General features: G+C 42.7%; 1 protein-coding gene across 1 annotated transcript; it reads left to right on the top strand.

The window, feature by feature from the left end:
* The first annotated feature begins 6,799 nt into the window (after positions 1–6,799).
* On the top strand, positions 6,800–20,598 carry LOC117502340 (immunoglobulin superfamily DCC subclass member 3-like). The gene is made up of 3 exons (XM_034161383.1): positions 6,800–6,990; positions 13,663–13,789; positions 20,403–20,598. Exons 1-3 carry the CDS (start codon positions 6,846–6,848, stop codon positions 20,596–20,598), a joined length of 468 nt encoding a protein of 155 aa, XP_034017274.1. The 5' UTR covers positions 6,800–6,845.
* The last annotated feature ends 657 nt before the right edge of the window (positions 20,599–21,255 follow it).

The following is a 21,255-nucleotide window of genomic DNA, read 5'->3' as shown; positions in this document are numbered from 1 at the left end:
CAGCAGCTGAGGGCACGCCGCACTGCAAGCAGCCATTGACAGGCTGAAACGACCAGATCATTTCCAAAGTGAAGGCTGTGTTGATCCGGGACCTCGTCTGACTACCAGAGAAATGGCAAGAGAGGTGGACATAGCACTTTTTCAGCACATTACACTTTTACAGGAGATTTTGTAATGAAAGACATGCGGCGGAATTCGCGCGTCAGGATGGAGCCGCATAATGGCGCAGAACAAAAAGCACCTCCATGTTGGAAGTCTCACGGGACATGCCCAGCTCTTCCACCATTCGGAAGATTCAGATGGCTTTGGGTGGCTTTTCAGTCGAGTGAGTATCCGAGAAATTGTCGAAGATCTGGGCATGTCACATGTCCTGTGAGACCAACATGGAGGTGCTTTCGTTCCGCGCCATTAGCGGCTCCGTGGCAAATTCCTCCGCTCCTGTTTTCATGACAAAATCTCCTTTAACAGTGGAATGTGCCAGAAAAGTGCTATGTCCACCTTTTCTGCCATTTCTGTGGTAGTCAGATGACGTCCCGGATCAACACAGCATTCAGTTTGGAAATGATCTGGTCGTTTCAGCCTGTCGATCGCCCCTCGGAGCGTGGCGCACCCTCCGCCATTGTGCGCCGTCTTTAAACCGGCTGTAACACTCCTTAATCTGTGTGATGCCCATAAAATCGTCCCTGAAAGCCATCTGAATTTTCCGAATGGTGTCCGCCTGGCTGTTTCTCACAGTTTCTGGAAAAATTTGATGCAGCGCTGCTGCAGCCGTTCAGACATTTTCCTCACAATGAAAATCCGACGAGGGGGGAGGACCAGTGCTCACTCAAAGCCTGCTCACAGGCGAATGACGCACCCAACAGGCGTGAAAAAACTCATGCATGCGCACGAAGGTTCAAGCTTGGCTGATGCAGTCACACGTGATTCAAATCCATATGGTTTTTGCAAAAAATAAAAAGGTCGGATACTTTTCTAACAGACCTCGTATGTTTTAGTTTTAAAGTAATGTGCTAATTTTTAAGGTTTTAGTGAGCACATGCTGTGCCCAGCAGTGCATTATGGGTAGGATAGTCTAATCTCAGTATGTTCACGACAGGACAAATGCATTTCAGACACTCTGTTCAGGCTCTACGGACAACAGCATTAAACTCTAGTGCCTAAAACTCTCGTGAATATATTCTCTAGGTTTATAGACATTGTTATTGTATTTGCGTTTGTTAAATTCCACGCATCTTAAATGTAGCAGACACGGATGATCTGGAATTTTGTTTTGGCAAGTTTTCAAGGCTTCTACTGCCATCTACTGGCCAGTAGTGTTCATGGCAGTTCATGGCAGTATTCGTCCTGAAGCTGGGCAGACACTGTATGATATTTTAATCACAGTACTCAGTTTCAGTTCAAACTGTACCACAGAACCGCACAGTGTAAAAGTTCAGAGCACACGATTTATGTTCTCACACACATTGTATGTTCAAAAACCACGTCGAACCTGTGTTTCCAGAAGCAAAATGTAAGCTTTTTTCAAACTTAATTTACAAAAACTCTCGATGGGAGACATCAAAGTTTAAAAACAAAACAAAACAACAAAAAACAATTACAAGACAGCTCTACAGTGTTTGCACAGGCACAGTGCGAGAGGTTGGATGCTTGTAGCTCTTCAGCAGCAGGATACCCTCACGACGGCCGACCAGAATAATATCAAACAGGTTTGATTTTCATTCGACCATACGATCGGCGATCAGGAGGTGGTCGTGAGATGTTAAATGTAGCTTGTTACTCCATGTACACTACACGATGCAGGACCCGTGATTAACCTGAAACTCGGTCCAAAAAATTCTTGCACAAATGAAAAATCATCTGAAAAGGGGCCAAAACTTGTACAGTGTAAAGCCAGCATTTATGTGTCAAGACAATATTGAGTGCATGTTTTACAATATAATAAAATGTGTGCACATCATAAAACGTGCGCACATTCTTTCCACATGCAAAACATTTTGCGATGACACTTCCAGGGCTCTCTTTTTACAAATAAAAAATGGAATATTTTACAAAAGCACATTTATCTGTAAACACCAACACATGACACACGTCACATTAACGTGTTGGTTTACATAATGAATGACTGAACCAATCAGTGTTTAGCAGAGGCACTTTTACCCAGAATCCTTTGCGATCTGTCTGTGTTTATTACAAAACCTCAGAATTAGTGCATTATTCAACATGAAAAGATATATGTTATATTTTAACTTTGCACAAATGACAGAATTGACATTAATGGAGTTATTCTATCAGTATTCACACCAAACCATAAGTCAGCATGACTTTATTTTCCAAGACCACCGCCTGACTGGAGCATTGTGATTGGTAGAGAGCTGGGCTTTGTGGTTGCGCTCAGCTTGTGTCTGTGCTGGAAGCCATGTAGTAAACAAGATCTTCCAGCAGGGGGCAGAATGTTCAAAGAAAGAAGTGTGGGCTCATTGTTTGGGTCTGTTGTAGCTTTTGATGCTATCAGAAGCAATCATGGTGTTAAAACTCACCTTCAGTTTGTTAGTAGTTGTAAATATACCAGAGATGATACTGGAATTTATTGGTTATCTGTAACTTCTGATACATTTTTGCGTGGTTTATCGTTTTATCTTTATCAAAGATAACTTTTCAGTTATCTGATATCTGTTATTGAAGTTATTTTTTTGGTTATCTGTGCCCACCACTGCACATTGTAATTGATTTTGGCAGGGTTTATACAACGTGAGAAAAATGTACATGGGTGAAGTTTATTGTCCAAAGTGGCTCAGTGAGACGAGATGGCACCAACACCTATGTCGGCTGCAATGACCTCCACTATAAACTGGACAAGAATAGGTTCCAGAGGTGAAAAGCTGCATCCTCCTCAGTGATCCAAGTAAAACAAGTGAATGTGCAAATTAATTGTGTAAGAGGTTCAGTGATGGTGCTGATGAAGTGCTGATTGAAGTTTGTAAATCCTGTAGCTGGATTAACAAACATCTTGTACAGAAATTTCTGGAATATTTGGTGGATGTGGAAGATTTGTTCCTCCTTTGTCTGCGAGAAAATCTGAAGAGTATTGAGGTTGACAAACATAAACCAATTCAGGCAGTTTCTCAGTACATCATGGAACAGCATCTGGGAGACAGCAGGGATGTTGGTCAGGGAAAAGACAAAATCTGCTCCCCTTTCAAATGGTAGGAATTTATTAAGTTTGGAAAAAATTATGGCACCATGAAGAGATTCAAAAGCTCAGTTGAGAAGAAACAGTACTTGTACTTAACAGTGATGCTGTTCAAGAGTGTGCCAGGGAGGAGTGTGGCATCATTCCTGTCCACAAAGAAAACCTCCACCTCCAGCAGAGAGGAGGATGGGCAGTTGATGCCAACTGAGTGGGACTACAACATGTACATCTCCACTGTGGATCTGTCCAGTTGACACAGGCTGTAAAGGTGACTGGAGAGAAAGGTGGTACCAGAAAGGAGGTCAATGACACAATCTTAGGGTCTGTGAGGGGGAAGTGGTAGGACTAAATCGTTGCAGAAGACTGTAGCTAAAGTACATCATGATAATCTGCAGGGACAGAGGAAAGGTGTGGTAGGGACAGACTTTGCTGGACTCTGGTGTCCTCCATAGGGGGAAGGGCAGACAGCGAGCAGGATGCACAGCAAAGGGGACACCAGTCTGAGACACTATTGATATGCCAGTTAGTGGTAGGGCCGTGACATGTCAGCTATGGCTGACCTGACTACATGAGATTCAGTGGGAAAGCAAGATTGTTAAATTGAACAGATTCGTGATGGTTACAGGAACCGAATGTAGTAGAGTGATATATTGTTAAATTGAACGGATTCGTGATGGTTACAGGAACCGAATGTAGTAGAGTGGTATATTGTTAAATTGAACAGATTCGTGATGGTTACAGGAACCGAATGTAGTAGAGTGATATATTGTTAAATTGAACGGATTCGTGATGGTTACAGGAACCGAATGTAGTAGAGTGGTATATTGTTAAACTGAACAGATTCGTGATGGTTACAGGAACCGAATGTAGTAGAGTGGTATATTGTTAAACTGAACAGATTCGTGATGGTTACAGGAACCAACTGTAGTAGAGTGGTATATTGTTAAATTGAACAGATTCATGATGGTTACAGGAACCGAATGTAGTAGAGTGATATATTGTTAAATTGAACAGATTCGTGATGGTTACAGGAACCGAATGTAGTAGAGTGATATATTGTTAAATTGAACGGATTCGTGATGGTTACAGGAACCGAATGTAGTAGAGTGGTATATTGTTAAACTGAACAGATTCGTGATGGTTACAGGAACCGAATGTAGTAGAGTGATATATTGTTAAATTGAACGGATTCGTGATGGTTACAGGAACCGAATGTAGTAGAGTGATATATTGTTAAATTGAACAGATTCGTGATGGTTACAGGAACCGAATGTAGTAGAGTGATATATTGTTAAATTGAACGGATTCGTGATGGTTACAGGAACCGAATGTAGTAGAGTGGTATATTGTTAAATTGAACAGATTCGTGATGGTTACAGGAACCGAATGTAGTAGAGTGATATATTGTTAAATTGAACAGATTCGTGATGGTTACAGGAACCGAATGTAGTAGAGTGATATATTGTTAAATTGAACGGATTCGTGATGGTTACAGGAACCGAATGTAGTAGAGTGGTATATTGTTAAACTGAACAGATTCGTGATGGTTACAGGAACCGAATGTAGTAGAGTGGTATATTGTTAAATTGAACAGATTCGTGATGGTTACAGGAACCGAATGTAGTAGAGTGATATATTGTTAAATTGAACAGATTCGTGATGGTTACAGGAACCGAATGTAGTAGAGTGGTATATTGTTAAACTGAACAGATTCGTGATGGTTACAGGAACCAACTGTAGTAGAGTGGTATATTGTTAAACTGAAGGGATTCGTGATGGTTACAGGAACCGAATGTAGCAGAGTGGTATATTGGGTGACTTGTGGCAAAGTGCTGCCATTCAGTGATGTCACTTTCAATGGAGGGGGAATATTTTCCAAGGGAATATTGTTCTCCATAGCAAACGTGGCATCCAAAAACCTGTCTTCAGCCCCGGACTCTACAAGTGCTGGTAGAGAAAAATGCTGGTTATCCACAAACAAAATGGACTGTAGTTTGGTGAGTCCACTGGACTTTGAACAGAGACAGATTGACTCAACAGTAGCTCCCCACCTATTGATGAGCACCCCCTTGTGGCTTAACTGTGCAGTTATGTGCAATTGATAATACAGTGTTTTTGTTTAGCACAGATCAGACAGGCCGCTGATGTCATCCTCCTGCACTGTCCTGGGGCCCCGCCCCCTGTGAACTGGCTGCATTGGTTTATTGCTGCAGGTTAAGCCAGGGATGGATGATCCTATGGTCTTCAGAAGAAATCCTCTTGGTGTTCTAAACGACCTCTGTGAGAGTGGCTGTGGTGGATGCTGGTGACTGCGACGTCATTCCTGTTCAATCACCCGGTCATCCGGATTAAATTAAGGAGTCTCATGAAACAGATTACTCTTTTAATGCAAGTTCACCATCTATGGGGTCGGAGAGGTCAAACACAACACCCCCTACAGAGTTGTATCATTCCAACCTGACTCTGCAGCTTGTTCACGGAACTCCAAGGAATATTGAATGACACTGTAAACAGGGAGGGGTGTTATTTCCAAAAAATTGGAAATCTATAAATGTTTGCACGGAATATGGAAATATACACGGAATAAACCATAGCAGGATAAATTTTGGGTCATTTGGTTCCAAAAACCCATATGGACGGAGCATTTGAAAATTTCAAGTAACGCGTGTGTCATATATGTGCTGTTGACGTAGAAAACCACTCTACTGCTTATAATTAGTTCATTGTGGCCATGTCATTCTTTGCATGTGATGATTATACTCAAGTGACGTTAATGAAATAAAAACTACATAGATTTTGTTTGTTTCAACTGATTGTAACATATGTACTGAAATTTGATTTTGTTTTTTTTTTTTTTTTTGTCAGTTACTCTTAAAAAACACCAGATAGGCTTATTGTTACTATAGAAGTTGAATATAAACTTGGGGCCAAGCAACATTTGGAGCCAAATTTCAAGTCTCTAGGTGCAGCGGTTCTCAAGATATGACATTTTCGTTGATATTTTTGGCGATTTTTGAACCTGATATCTTCACTGGCTCCGTCCATATGGGTTTTTGGAACCAAATGACCCAAAATGTATCCTGCTATGGTTTATTCCGTGTATATTTCCATATTCCATGCAAACATTTATAGATTTCCAAATTTTTTGAAATAACACCCCTCCCTACTGTAAATGCTGTCAGGCAGCAAGAATATATGTTGGACCTTCTGCTGGGTGATTGAAAGTGTTTGTTTTTTAACTCCATGATGTATAATGGATCAAGTCCCTATATATATATATATATATATATATATATATATATATATATATATATATATATATATATATATATATATATATATATAAGCTACAGTATTTTAGGCTGGTCTGTGGAATACATTAGTGGTTGCTGATTGAATACTGTGGTGCTCTGGAAAAGGAAGGACCTCACACTCACTCACTCACTCATCTTCAACCGCTTACTCCAATTAAGGGTTACAGGGCTGGAGCCTATCCCAGCAGCCATAGGGCATGAGGCAGGGCACACCCTGGACAGGATGCCAGTCTGTCACAGGGCCAAGGAAGGACCTACAGAGCTTTAAATTACCAGATTCTGGGTTATGAAGTCCTCTGGTAAGCAGTGATGGAATGGAAGGTGGTTGAGGAGCAGGTGGCATGATCTACAGACCAAGAATTTGTGACTTTGTGTTTTTAGAAGCGGCGGCAGTGTATGAGGTCAAAGTGGTGGCGTACAATGGAAATGGAGAGAGCAACTGTTCCACCAGGCTGGTGTCACTGGCAGCGGAAAGCACCAGTTCAGGTGAGTGCCAGATTCACAAAGACCACTCACAGGGTCTCTGGTCCATCAATAAAACTTCTGGTCACTGGTTTACTATAGGGCACCGCAGTCTCATTTGAGTGTGGGCGCTAAAGGTCTAAAATATTACGCATATGACATCATTTCTCTACCTCCGGGGGAAAACAGTAACATTTTCAATGGGTTTTTGGGCAAATTACATGCAAAGAAAGTGAAATGCAAAGGAAAAAAGTGACGATGCGGTGGAAAGTGGACATGTGTTGCAGTTTATTTATGACCCGGAGCTCAAACGTGTCGAGGCGGTTTTGCAGGCGAAAGAACGGAGCTACTCTGGTTAGCTGTTTCGGCTAACACACACCGAGACGATGTCTCCCATTTTCCTTGTCCTCCCTTCTCCACTGGGAACTGAAAAAAAAAAAACTTTTCTTAAGGATTCAAAGGATTCAAAATAATTTTATTGTCATATGCACAAAGGAACATGTTCCCTGCACAATGAAATGTGATTACTGCATTTAACCCATCTTAATTGCCAGTTAGGAGCAGAAGTCGCCTTTAGGCACCCGGGGACCAGCTCCAGATGTATATCCTGCCTTAGGTCAACAGCAGGGCTGAGCAAACCATGACCGGCCTCATGATGACAGACGACACACACAAACAACACACATAAGCCGGCCCGGTACATGAACACATAAAAAGCACACACAAGGTAAAACTTGGGAAAGAAAAACCTTCATTGCTGCTGCATTGAATCACACAGCAGCAAAGCAGGAAAAAAACCCCATCAGCACAATGAACAATGATCACACACAACAACAGTACGAGAGACGACGACCGAGATTTGTAAGCGTCCAGTTATCAGACAGAACACCCGGAGGCCGCCTTTAGGCGCCATCAACGGCCTTGTTCGTCCATTCTGGAGGGAGGAGGGGCCCAGCCCTGAACAGTCCACTGTCCACAGTTAACGTCAGAGCTGGAGAAGCTGAGGGCGGGGGGAGACAAGGGGGGGGGTGAGGCATGAGCGTTGTTCTTATCCAGGAGGTTTTTATCACAGCGGCCTTGAAGTGCAGCTGTGTTTTGGGAAGCCGAATGAAAATCCAGATTAGCAGACGCCTGAAAGATTGCACAGTCTGAGACAAAGTGGCTTTTAATACATCTGAATATAGGAGAGGAGATGCGGTCATTAGTGATGATCAATGCGGTTTTCCAGCACAGCAATCTTCCCGGAGATGGTATCCAACGCGCGGTTAACACCCGCCGACTGAGCTGACACTGCCCTTCCAATCGAATCAATCATGTGGTGCAGCCTGGACAGGCCAATTATTGCCGCTTCCACTTTCTTAATTTTCCGGTAAACCAGCGCTATGCCCGCTCCACACAGCAGAAACCTGGTCACCACCATGTCAAATATATACACATCTTCGACATCCTACACAGACAGCGTGTAAAGGCACATGACCTGCCATTTCCTCTAACTGTCCATCACGTAGCCCATCACATTGATTGATGTGTCCCAGCAGGACAGGTCGGGTCCTCCGCTCCGGAGTGTCTGGTAGAAAAAATAGTGTCAATTGCGTTCAATCAATCAATTCAATCAATTTTATTTATATAGCGCCAAATCACAACAAACAGTTGCCCCAAGGCACTTTATATTGTAAGGCAAGGCCATACAATAATTATGTAAAAACCCCAACGGTCAAAACGACCCCCTGTGAGCAAGCACTTGGCAACAGTGGGAAGGAAAAACTCCCTTTTAACAGGAAGAAACCTCCAGCAGAACCAGGCTCAGGGAGGGGCAGTCTTCTGCTAGGACTGGTTGGGGCTGAGGGAGAGAACCAGGAAAAAGACATGCTGTGGAAGAGAGCAGAGATCAATCACTAATGATTAAATGCAGAATGGTGCATACAGAGCAAAAAGAGAAGCCAATGAAGAGAGGCCAATATGGGTGAGATATGCTCTCTCCTTGTAGTCCCCGTCAGTACTCTAGCTGCAGCATTTTGAATTAACTGAAGGCTTTTCAGGGAACTTTTAGGACAACCTGATAATAATGAATTACAATAGTCCAGCCTAGAGGAAATAAATGCATGAATTAGACCTTTCTAATTTTAGAGATATTGTGTAAATGCAAAAAAGCAGTCCTACATATTTGTTTAATATGCGCATTGAATGACATATCCTGATCAAAAATGTCTCCAAGATTTCTCACAGTATTACTAGAGGTCAGGGTAATGCCATCCAGAGTAAGGATCTGGTTAGACACCATGTTTCTAAGATTTGTGGGGCCAAGTACAATAACTTCAGTTTTATCTGAATTTAAAAGCAGGAAATTAGAGGTCATCCATGTCTTTATGTCTGTAAGACAATCCTGCAGTTTAGCTAATTGGTGTGTGTCCTCTGGCTTCATGGATAGATAAAGCTGGGTATCATCTGCGTAACAATGAAAATTTAAGCAATGCCGTCTAATAATACTGCCTAAGGGAAACATGTATAAAGTGAATAAAATTGGTCCTAGCACAGAACCTTGTGGAACTCCATAATTAACCTTAGTCTGTGAAGAAGATTCCCCACTTACATGAACAAATTGTAATCTATTAGATAAATATGATTCAAACCACCGCAGCACAGTGCCTTTAATGCCTATGGCATGCTCTAATCTCTGTAATAAAATTTTATGGTCAACAGTATCAAAAGCAGCACTGAGGTCTAACAGAACAAGCACAGAGATGAGTCCACTGTCTGAGGCCATAAGCAGATCATTTGTAACCTTCACTAATGCTGTTTCTGTACTATGATGAATTCTAAAACCTGACTGAAACTCTTCAAATAGACCATTCCTCTGCAGATGATCAGTTAGCTGTTTTACAACTACCCTTTCAAGAATTTTTGAGAGAAAAGGAAGGTTGGAGATTGGCCTATAATTAGCTAAGATAGCTGGGTCAAGTGATGGCTTTTTAAGTAATGGTTTAATTACTGCCACCTTAAAAGCCTGTGGTACATAGCCAACTAATAAAGATAGATTGATCATATTTAAGATTGAAGCATTAAATAATGGTAGGGCTTCCTTGAGCAGCCTGGTAGGAATGGGGTCTAATAGACATGTTGATGGTTTGGAGGAAGTAACTAATGAAAATAACTCAGAACAATCGGACAGAAAGAGTCTAACCAAATACCGGCATCACTGAAAGCAGCCAAAGATAACGATACGTCTTTGGGATGGTTATGAGTAATTTTTTCTCTAATAGTTAAAATTTTATTAGCAAAGAAAGTCATGAAGTCATTACTAGTTAAAGTTAAAGGAATACTCGGCTCAATAGAGCTCTGACTCTGTCAGCCTGGCTACAGTGCTGAAAAGAAACCTGGGGTTGTTCTTATTTTCTTCAATTAGTGATGAGTAGTAAGATGTCCTAGCTTTACGGAGGGCTTTTTTATAGAGCAACAGACTCTTTTTCCAGGCTAAGTGAAGATCTTCTAAATTAGTGAGACGCCATTTCCTCTCCAACTTACGGGTTATCTGCTTTAAGCTGCGAGTTTGTGAGTTATACCACGGAGTCAGGCACTTCTGATTTAAAGCTCTCTTTTTCAGAGGAGCTACAGCATCCAAAGTTGTCTTCAATGAGGATGTAAAACTATTGACGAGATACTCTATCTCACTCACAGAGTTTAGGTAGCTACTCTGCACTGTGTTGGTATATGGCATTGGAGAACATAAAGAAGGAATCACATCCTTAAACTTAGTTACAGTGCTTTCTGAAAGACTTCTAGTGTAATGAAACGTATTCCCCACTGCTGGGTAGTCCATCAGAGTAAATGTAAATGTTATTAAGAAATGATCAGACAGAAGGGAGTTTTCAGGGAATACTGTTAAGTCTTCTATTTCCATACCATAAGTCAGAACAAGATCTAAGATATGATTAAAGTGGTAGGTGGACTCATTTACATTTTGAGCAAAGCCAATAGAGTCTAATAATAGATTAAATGCAGTGTTGAGGCTGTCATTCTCAGCATCTGTGTGGATGTTAAAATCGCCCACTATAATTATCTTATCTGAGCTAAGCACTAAGTCAGACAAAAGGTCTGAAAATTCACAGAGAAACTCACAGTAATGACCAGATGGACGATAGATAATAACAAATAAAACTGGGTTTTGGGACTTCCAATTTGGATGGACAAGACTAAGAGTCAAGCTTTCAAATGAATTAAAGCTCTGTCTGGGTTTTTGATTAATTAATAAGCTGGAATGGAAGATTGCTGCTAATCCTCCGCCTCGGCCCGTGCTACGAGCATTCTGACAGTTAGTGTGACTCGGGGGTGTTGACTCATTTAAACTAACATATTCATCCTGCTGTAACCAGGTTTCTGTAAGGCAGAATAAATCAATATGTTGATCAATTATTATATCATTTACCAACAGGGACTTAGAAGAGAGAGACCTAATGTTTAATAGACCACATTTAACTGTTTTAGTCTGAGGTGCAGTTGAAGGTGATATATTATTTTTTCTTTTTGAATTTTTATGCTTAAATAGATTTTTGCTGGTTATTGGTGGTCTGGGAGCAGGCACCGTCTCTACGGGGATGGGGTAATGAGGGGATGGCAGGGGGAGAGAAGCTGCAGAGAGGTGTGTAAGACTACAACTCTGCTTCCTGGTCCCAACCCTGGATAGTCACGATTTGGAGGATTTAAGAAAATTGGCCAGATTTCTAGAAATGAGAGCTGCTCCATCCAAAGTGGGATGGATGCCGTCTCTCCTAACAAGACCAGGTTTTCCCCAGAAGCTTTGCCAATTATCTATGAAGCCCACCTCATTTTTTGGACACCACTCAGACAGCCAGCAATTCAGGGAGAACATGCGGCTAAACATGTCACTCCCGGTCCGATTGGGGAGGGGCCCAGAGAAAACTACAGAGTCCGACATTGTTTTTGCAAAGTTACACACCGATTCAATGTTAATTTTAGTGACCTCTGATTGGCGTAACCGGGTGTCATTACTGCTGACGTGAATTACAATCTTACCAAATTTATGCTTAGCCTTAGCCAGCAGTTTCAAATTTCCTTCAATGTCGCCTGCTCTGGCCCCCGGAAGACAATTGACTACAGTTGCTGGTGTCGCTAACTTCACATTTCTCAAAACAGAGTCGCCAATAACCAGAGTTTGTTCCTCGGCAGGTGTGTCGTCGAGTGGGGAAAAACGGTTAGAAATGTGAACGGGTTGGCGGTGTACACGGGGCTTCTGTTTAGAACTACGCCTCCTCCTCACAGTCACCCAGTCGGCCTGCTTTCCCGGCTGCTCAGGATCTGCCAGAGGGAAACTAACGGCGGCTAAGCTACCTTGGTCCGCACCGACTACAGGGGCCTCGCTAGCTGTAGGATTTTCCACGGTGCGTAGCCGAGTCTCCAATTCGCCCAGCCTGGCCTCCAAAGCTACGAACAAGCTACACTTATTACAAGTACCATTACTGCTAAAGGAGGCCGAGGAATAACTAAACATTTCACACCCAGAACAGAAAAGTGCGGGAGAGACAGGAGAAACCGCCATGCTAAACCGGCTAAGAGCTAGTAGCTGCGCTAAGCTAGCGGATTCCTAAAAACACACAAAGTGAATAACGTGTAAATAATTTAGAGGTGATTCAGCAGAGGGAGTGCTTTAGTTAAGGCACGTAAAGATTACACTGGGAAACAAATCGTTATCTACATAACTAGATCAATCTAACTGCGCAGATTAAACAGCTAACAGATACAGAAAAACACCGCTGTGCTCCGGAACAGGAAGTGATACAATACCGCAGTGAGAGCCAACCACCAGTCGAGGCAAGCAAGTGGTTGCCTGTTGAAGTGGTTCAGAGACCACTTCAACAGATCCATTTTTGCTGTTTCCAGAAGAGCAAAGCTGGCAGCCTCACAGACAACACGCCACAGAAGCAGGAAAGATAAGGAGGGAGGGAGAAGAGAAGAGAAGAAGAAGAGAAGAGAAGAGAAAAATGCGACCATCTTGGCCGAGAGCAAGGAGGCAAAAAAAAGTGACTGCTTTGGTGATTGCAGCTGAAAACAGAACAGTCCACCATCTTTCCATGTGAACCTATGCTGTGTATATATTGCAAAATGTACCCCCTAAGTGGTCAAATCTCACAGTGTCATGCAGGGTTCAAACGAGACTGTGGTGCCCTATTTAGCCACCAGCAGGTCCTGTCTGACAGGCCTAGGGATTGTAGTGTTTTAAAATGACCAACAAATTTAATTTCAATGTATTTTCATCCTGCTTCACTTGAAGTGACACTTGTCTTGTCCATGGAAACACCCATACTGTGACCCTCCAGCTTGTGCTGATTGATACTTGGAAGGTATCAAGCACGGGATAAGTGCAGCATAGCACCCATTCCAGGCCATTCCATGACCAGTCATTCCGGGCCATTCCATGTGGATCATTTCATGCAGGCCCATTTTCAAAACTGACTGTGGAAGGTAAATTTTTCAAGTGATACTACTGTACTAACACCTGAAACTCAGATGCAGAGAGGATGTTACAGGTGGACTGAGCACTGATGACGTTTTTGCCTGTTTAAGAAGAGGGAGGCCCAAACCTGGAAAAAACCTCCATCATCCAGCAGACTGCAGGAAAAGACAAAAGTCCAGATGATTTCTTAAAGTGTTGCTTTGTTTGTCTCCACTGTATAATACTAGGAGTGAACAGCAGGTGTCAGTGCAGGGACGGAGACGCCTCTCTGAGCAGCATCATGGTTGGGATCCACATCGGCACAGCCTGTATCATCTTCTGCGTGCTCTTCCTCATGCTCGGATACCGTCACAGGTTGGTTCCACTGACTGACACCAGCAGTCTCAGCTGGTCCTCAACTCTGGAGGTCATCAATCCTTCATTTGTCAGTTTCTTTAACAGCTTCTCAGTGATTGGTCAGTCAGCCACCTATGTTTTCAAACAGACACAGACACACACTTGTGTCTTATTATTTTCCCTGTGTGTCTACACAACACACTAATAAAAAAATGGGGCCATTATTGTAGCAAAAGTATTTGCAAATGTGTAGTTTGAGCCACAAATGTGTAATAAAAATCTGTGTGTGTCTGTGAAAATCGGGCCACTCAGTTGGATGTGTTCTTACACGTGACTTTTGCTTCACTTGTGCCACGAAACAGCCACTAATGCGTGCAGCAATTTGTACCACCAGGGGGCGCAAGCACCAATGATATCAGTCACCGCTGCCATTTTAAGCCTGGCCGGGCCCTCGAAGAACATCTTTTATTATTTATTTCCTGTGTTTCAGAGACCAGGAACATAGATGGATCTTCTTGCATCTTTTCATTTTAAGTAAACACAACAATAAAAATGGTAATATAAGAAAATATTGACAATTCCTGTCAGCCCGCTAAGAACGGAGGACGTCTCACTTTGGGGAAAAACGGTTTTGGTGTGTTGTAGAACATTTGGAAAGAGGTGTCGTTTGATTTAAAATGGCGATTCACTTTGAAGTTACTGATTCCAGAAGTACTCCCGGCCGGATGCTTTTCAGTCTGGGGGCCCCGTGCCCCTCCCTGGAGGAATTTGATTCATAGAGGAACACCTAAAGGGGAAATCCACAGTGTGTTATCATCACAAGTACAGGATTTGTTTTTATTTTTTTTTTAATCCAGTGAATGAAATGCTATTCTATAGGACACCGTACTATTTGTGTTAACATTTTCTTATTATTACCATTTTTATTCTCATGTTTACTTAAAATATAATTTTAAGTAAACCAGTGGCGGCTGGTAAAAAACAGTCTTGGTGGGGCTGCTGTGCCAATAGATTCCCTTGCCTTGTCCAGTACAGTCATTCAAGTGAACAGTCGGAAAATTACTACAATTCCACAATAATCATTTCATGTCCTTCTCAAAATCAGCAGTTTTACAGATAAAGTTAACCATTTACAGCTATATTAGGCCCCATTTCTACTTTGGAAAGGAACAGTATCAAATACAACACTCAAGTTCTTGAGCAAAGAACATTTCACCATTTGACACCAATTACACACATAGTACACCAAAGTGTACTGAACTGACATTATCTACAGACAAACAGATCCTGGGGTTCACAGTGACACCGACCTTAACAAAATAGAAAATATCAGCAAATTTACACTCTTTCAAAATATGGAAAAATTCTTCAATTGACAAAAGAACATTATGTACATACGACAATGTTCACACCACCTTCAGAGAGAGAGAGAGAGAGAGAGAGAGAGAGAAAATGTTTGTGTGTGTGAGAGAGAGAGAAAATGTGTGTGTGTGTGTGTGTGTGTGTGTGTGTGTGTGTGTGTGTGTGTGTGTGTGTGTGTGTGTGTGTGTGTGTGTGTGTGTGTGTGTGTGTGTGTGTGTGTGAGAGAGAGAAAATGTGTGTGTGTGTGTGAGAGAGAGAGAGAGAAAATGTGTGTGTGTGTGTGAGAGAGAGAGAGAGAAAATGTGTGTGTGAGAGAGAGAGAGAGAGAGAGAGAGAAAATGTGTGTGTGTGTGTGTGTGTGAGAGAGAGAGAAAATGTGTGTGTGTGTGTGTGTGTGAGAGAGAGAAAATGTGTGTGTGTGTGTGTGTGAGAGAGAGAAAATGTGTGTGTGTGTGTGAGAGAGAGAAAATGTGTGTGTGTGTGTGAGAGAGAGAGAGAGAGAAAATTATGGTAATATTTTGCATGAACATTACTGAGTGGAATGGAGACAAACTAAAGAAGCTTGAAAAACTTAAATTAAATAACTTGACTAACTAATAACACCAAAACCTTTAAATTAAATTGGTTAAAATTAATTAACAGTGTAAAGGACAAAGCAAATGAAGTTTACAAAACCACTTAATTAAATGCATTGCTAAACTTGGGTTTGTCTGACTATAAGTGTCTTGTGTGAACTCAGTGGCTGAGTTAGAATTTCTTTAAAAAAAACATGCAAATTGCTATTTTAGGGTTTTGTTTTGTTTTGTTTTTAAACTGAGCAAATAATTTGTTTTAGAGTGTGGAATACTCCAAAGAATATTTCACTTCTGTGAACTGATCCTCATAACGTGTAAAGTGAAATCAAAATACCAGCATGGCTGCAGCTTTGAACACTGTTACAAACAGCCCCGGCCTCCCCTATTACCATTCTAACTGGTCTGCTGTCCCAATAAAGATCACAGCTTTGACCCCTAAAACAAACAAAAAACCATCACTCATTTGTTTTATCTTAAATTTTCATCCTCGTTTCCACACCAGGAGCAACATTGGGGAATAAATCCGAGCAGCTCGTCACCTGAGCTGAAGTGGATCCAGAGGAGTCAGTCTGCAGCTGGCAGAGGTGGATGCGCTCCTTTCTACCCCGCAGTAAAGAGCGCAGATCAGCAGCCTCCGTGACGTGTGCGCGCTGACAGTGTGAATGAAGCCTGACACGGTTTATAACGAGTCAGACAAACGTCTCTCCTCCAACCGGGATGTGCAGTTGTCATTAAACCACGAGAAAGATCTGATGTGCGCACCTCCATGCGCCTCCAAAAGGATCCCCGTGAAACTTTGGTGTCACTGATTTGATTAGTTTTGTCATTGATTTGATTAGTTTTGTCCCGTTTTAAACCTCCGAAGAGTTCTTCAACTTACTCCAGCAAAACACACGGAGACAAAATAAAAATAAATAAATATAACCCAAACGTCGTCGTCACCATCATCTCTTCCTGACTGACTGACTGACAGCAGCAGCTGCAGCGTCACGTGTATCACTGACTGTAATCTAACGTTCCCGCATTTTTGTACCAAGGGCTAAAATTCCGGCGCCCCAAAGCCATTAATTTTGGCAATGTTGATTTGCCAAATATTTATTAATTTTCCCTAGCAACTACATACAATTGGTTATTTCGCTGCACTTCAAGGGCGCTTGAATGAGCGCCCAAGACGAGGAATGATACGTTCTCTGCTTCTGTCGGTGGAAATGCACTGTTGAATGAGAGTCAGTTGGAGGAAGTGTTGTTTTAATCAATCATATTACATGTAGGCACATACTATTAAGTAAAACTGACACTGATAATACTTTTTAAATATATATATATATATATATATATATATATATATAATGACTTTTCCCCTCCACATCTAGGAGGGCAGCGCCCGAGCGCCCCCTATGGGCCAGCTGCCACTGAAGTAAACACAAGTAAGCATTTATATTAAACCAGAAAAGTGTGGCTCTCAGGGGGGAATAAATAAAAAAAACTAACTCCTGCCTGTTTAAATCCAGGTGACTCTGCAGTTTATTAATTCATTAATAATTTAATTTGTTGCCCTCTGTGATTCCTGCTTATTAAAATAAAAATATCCAAAATTTTCCTGTCACCCTCTCAGTGAAAACATCCAGACTGGCTGTCAACATGTGAAGTCAGTTTTCTCCATGTTCATGTCCAGAAGCACTGTGTGTCCTATGGTCTCATACTCAAAACGGCACAACAAACGTGCAGGCAGCATGAAAGATCATTAAAGTCTAAACTCCCCTAAAAGTTCTGAACACGCACAAAACTTAACGATGATTGTTGCAGACATCAGCTGATGAAGGACACAAACTGATAATAGCTCCTTCACCATGTGACTGGGGCTTGTAGAAAGCTAACCACAGTGTCACAAAACACTTCCTGTTTCTTGTACAAGTCTTCACAATAAGAGCAGAGGACAAATGATGAAATCATCTCCAGTCTGATGTGGAAGAGGTAGAACATGAAAACTCATTCTTTCTTGCTTTTTACAATATGCTGGGGACACAGAATTTGTTTATTTTAGGTAGGCGTTTACTTTAATAAAAAAAAAAAAAAAAAAAAAAAAACTTAGTCTCCGGTGGATGTTTAACCAACTTTCTTCATAAAGGGGGTAGGGAGATGGTCAGCCCTGGGCCCTCAGACATACACATATGGTGTGTGTGTACATATGTATAGAGAGAGAGAGAGAGAGAGAGAGAGAGAGAGAGACAGCACGGTGGCTTAGTGGTTAGCACTGTTGGCTCACAGCGAGAAGGTTATGGGTTCGATTCCCACCTGTGGCCTTGCTGTGTGGAGTTTGCATGTTCTCCCCATGTTTGCGTGGATTTTCTCCGGGTGCTCCAGCTTCCTCCCATATCCAAAGACATGCAATTGTCTGTAGGTGTGCGTGTGGGTGTGAATGTGTTTGTTTGTCTATATGTGGCCCTGCAACAGACTGGCGTCCTGTCCAGGGTGAACCCCGCCTCATTCTATGACTGCTGGGACAGGCCACAGCCCCCCGCAACCCTTAATTGGTCTAAGCGGTTGAAGATGAGAGTGTGTGTGTATATATATATATACATATATATATATATATATATATACATATACATATACATATATATATATATATACATATACATATATACATACACACACACACACACACACACACACAGTGAGACAAATAAGTATTTGATCCACTGTTGATTTTGTTTTCCCACCTACAAAGATTTCTGTACCAAATATTAAGGTCTGTTTTTCTATTGCATCAAATACTTATTTCATGCAATAAAATGCAAATTCATCATTCATCCATCCATTTTCTTCCGCTTTATCCGGAGTCAGGTCGCGGGGGCAGCAGCTCAAGCAAAGCTGCCCAGACCTCCCGATCTACACACACCTCCCCCAGCTCCTCCGGGGGAACCCCAAGGCGTTCCCAAGCTAGCCGAGAGATGTAGTCCCTCCAGCGTGATCTGGGTCTTCCCCGGGGCCTCCTCCCAATGGGACGTGCCCAGAACACCTCTCCAGCGAGGCGTCCAGGGGTCATCCGGAAAAGATGCCCGAACCACCTCAGCTGGCTTCTTTCGACGTGGAGGAGCAGCGGCTCGACTCCGAGCTCCTCCCAAGTGACCGAGCTCCTCACCCTATCTCTGGGAGAGCGCCCAGCCACCCTGCGGAGGAAACACATCTCGGTCACTTGTACTCGCGATCTTGTTCTTTCGGTCATGAGCCAAATCTCATGACCATAGGTGAGGATCGGAACGTAGATCAGTTGGTAAATCGAGAGCTTTGCCCCCTGTTCAGCTCTCTCTTCATCACGACGGTCCGATACAGCGACTGCATCACTGCAGATGCCGCACCGATCTGTCTGTCGATCTCACGCTCCATCTGTCTCTCACTCGTGAACAAGACCCCAAGATACTTAAACTCCTCCTCTTGAGGCAAGGACACTCCACCGACCTGAAGAGGGCAAAGCACCTTTTTCCGGTCGAGAACCATGGCCTCGGATTTGGAGGTGCTGATTTTCATCCCGGACGCTTCACACTCGGCTGCAAACCACCCCAGTGCACGCTGAAGGTCCTTATTTGACGAAGCCAACAGAACCACATCACCGCAAACAGCAGAGATGAGATTCTGTGGTTCCCAAACCAGACCCCCTCTAAACCCTGGCTGTGCCTAGAAATTCTGTCCATAAAGGTAATGAACAAAACCGGTGACAAACGGCAGCCCTGGCAGAGGCCAACGTGCACTGGAAACAGGTTTGACTTACTACCGGCAATGCGAACCAAGCTCCTGCTGTGGTCGTACAGGGACCGGATAGCCCTTAGCAAAGGACCCCGGACCCTGTATTCCCGGAGCACCCCCCCACAGGGTGCCTCGAGGGACACGGTTGAATGCCTTCTCCAGATCCACAAAGCACATGTGGACTGGTTGGGTGAACTGCCACGAACCCTCGAGCACCCGATGACGGGTGTAGAGCTGGTCCAGTGTGCCGTGACCAGGACGAAAACCACACTGCTCCTCCTGAATCCGAGGTTCAACTGTTGGTCGAATTCTCCTCTCCAGTACTCTGGAATAGACCTTACCGTGGAGGCTGAGGAGTGTGATCCCCCTATAGTTGGAACACACCCTTTGGTCCCCCTTCTTAAACAGAGGGACCACCACCCCGGTCTGTCAATCCAGAGGCACTGTCCTCGACTGCCATGCGATGTTGCAGAGGCGTGTCAGCCAAGACAGTCCCACAACATCCAGAGACTTAAGGTACTCAGGACGGATTTTATCCAACCCAGGAGCCTTGCCACCGAGGAGCTTTCTGACCACCTCGGTGACTTTGGCCTGGGTAATGGATGAGTCCGCCTCTGAGTCCCCAGTTTCTGCTTCCTCTTCAGAAGATGTGACGATGGGATTGAGGAGATCCTCGAAGTATTCCTTCCACTGCCAAAATTGCACCAAAAAGCAAATTAATTATTTTAAAAAAATCATACAATGTGATTTCCAGATTTTTTTTTTTTTAGATTCTGTTTCTCACAGTTAAAGTGTAGCTACAATAAAAATTACAGACCTCCCCATTCTTTGTAGATGACAAAACTTGCAAATTCAACAGTGGCTCAAATACTTTTTTGTGTGTGTGTGTTTCAGTTTATGAAACACCTTTATGAAATGATATTCTAAATTTGTAGGTCTTTTTTCAGTCTCTTTTGTAGTAAAGCCACAAACAACAGTTGGTCGATGCCGAGGGACTACGCCGCACACCCCAGATCCAACAGCACAACTAAAGATGGCGGTCAGCGGCCAGCCGTGTCTCAGGTTTGGATTCCCACACATTTCCACAAAACACTGTCACCTTGGAATAAATCCCATCATTCACTGAAATATGACCATCGCTGACATCAGTGTACATGTAGGTGGTGGATCTAAATTTATCTTCTTTTCTTTCAAACTCTGCACTGTGGATACGAAGGAACAATGCAAAGACAAGTCACACTGTTAGTTGAACATTTTCCTCTGTGTCTGTACAAAAACATAACAAACCAATCGAGCATCATGAAGTCCAGGTTCATGTGACAGATGTAGACCTTTCAGTGGAAAGAGAAACCACACCATGCTCCATTAGCCCAGCAGCATGACTGACAGGAGCACTAAAAGGTCAAAGATCACACAATGTTACACAAAAATGTTCATATGAGCAAAATAATGAAAAAAATTTGATTATCATAATAAATTAAACCATGAGGCAGTGGCATACGTCAGGACTGACTGCAGCTTGTCCCCGCTGAGAGATGATCCAAAGACGCATTCAAACTGCTTCACTTGGTGCTTCTGAACAGTAATAGTATAACTGAGATGATACATGGTTGAGAGTCTGGAATTACAACCTTTTCAGTACACTGAGCATCATATACAGGATCTGGAATATGAGATAGATCCAGACAATCATTTCTATTCCTTCATAAATACTAACTGTCAGTATTATACTGAGGAACAATGCAATAACTGCATTACAAGTGATGGGAAATGATCAATAATCCACTTTAACAGTAGGAG

This window comes from Thalassophryne amazonica, chromosome 20, assembly GCF_902500255.1.
Source record: "Thalassophryne amazonica chromosome 20, fThaAma1.1, whole genome shotgun sequence".
NCBI classification, from domain to species: Eukaryota; Metazoa; Chordata; class Actinopteri; order Batrachoidiformes; family Batrachoididae; genus Thalassophryne; species Thalassophryne amazonica.
The sequence above is the reverse complement of the archived record's forward strand: the minus strand, read 5'-3'. Positions and strand labels throughout refer to the sequence as shown.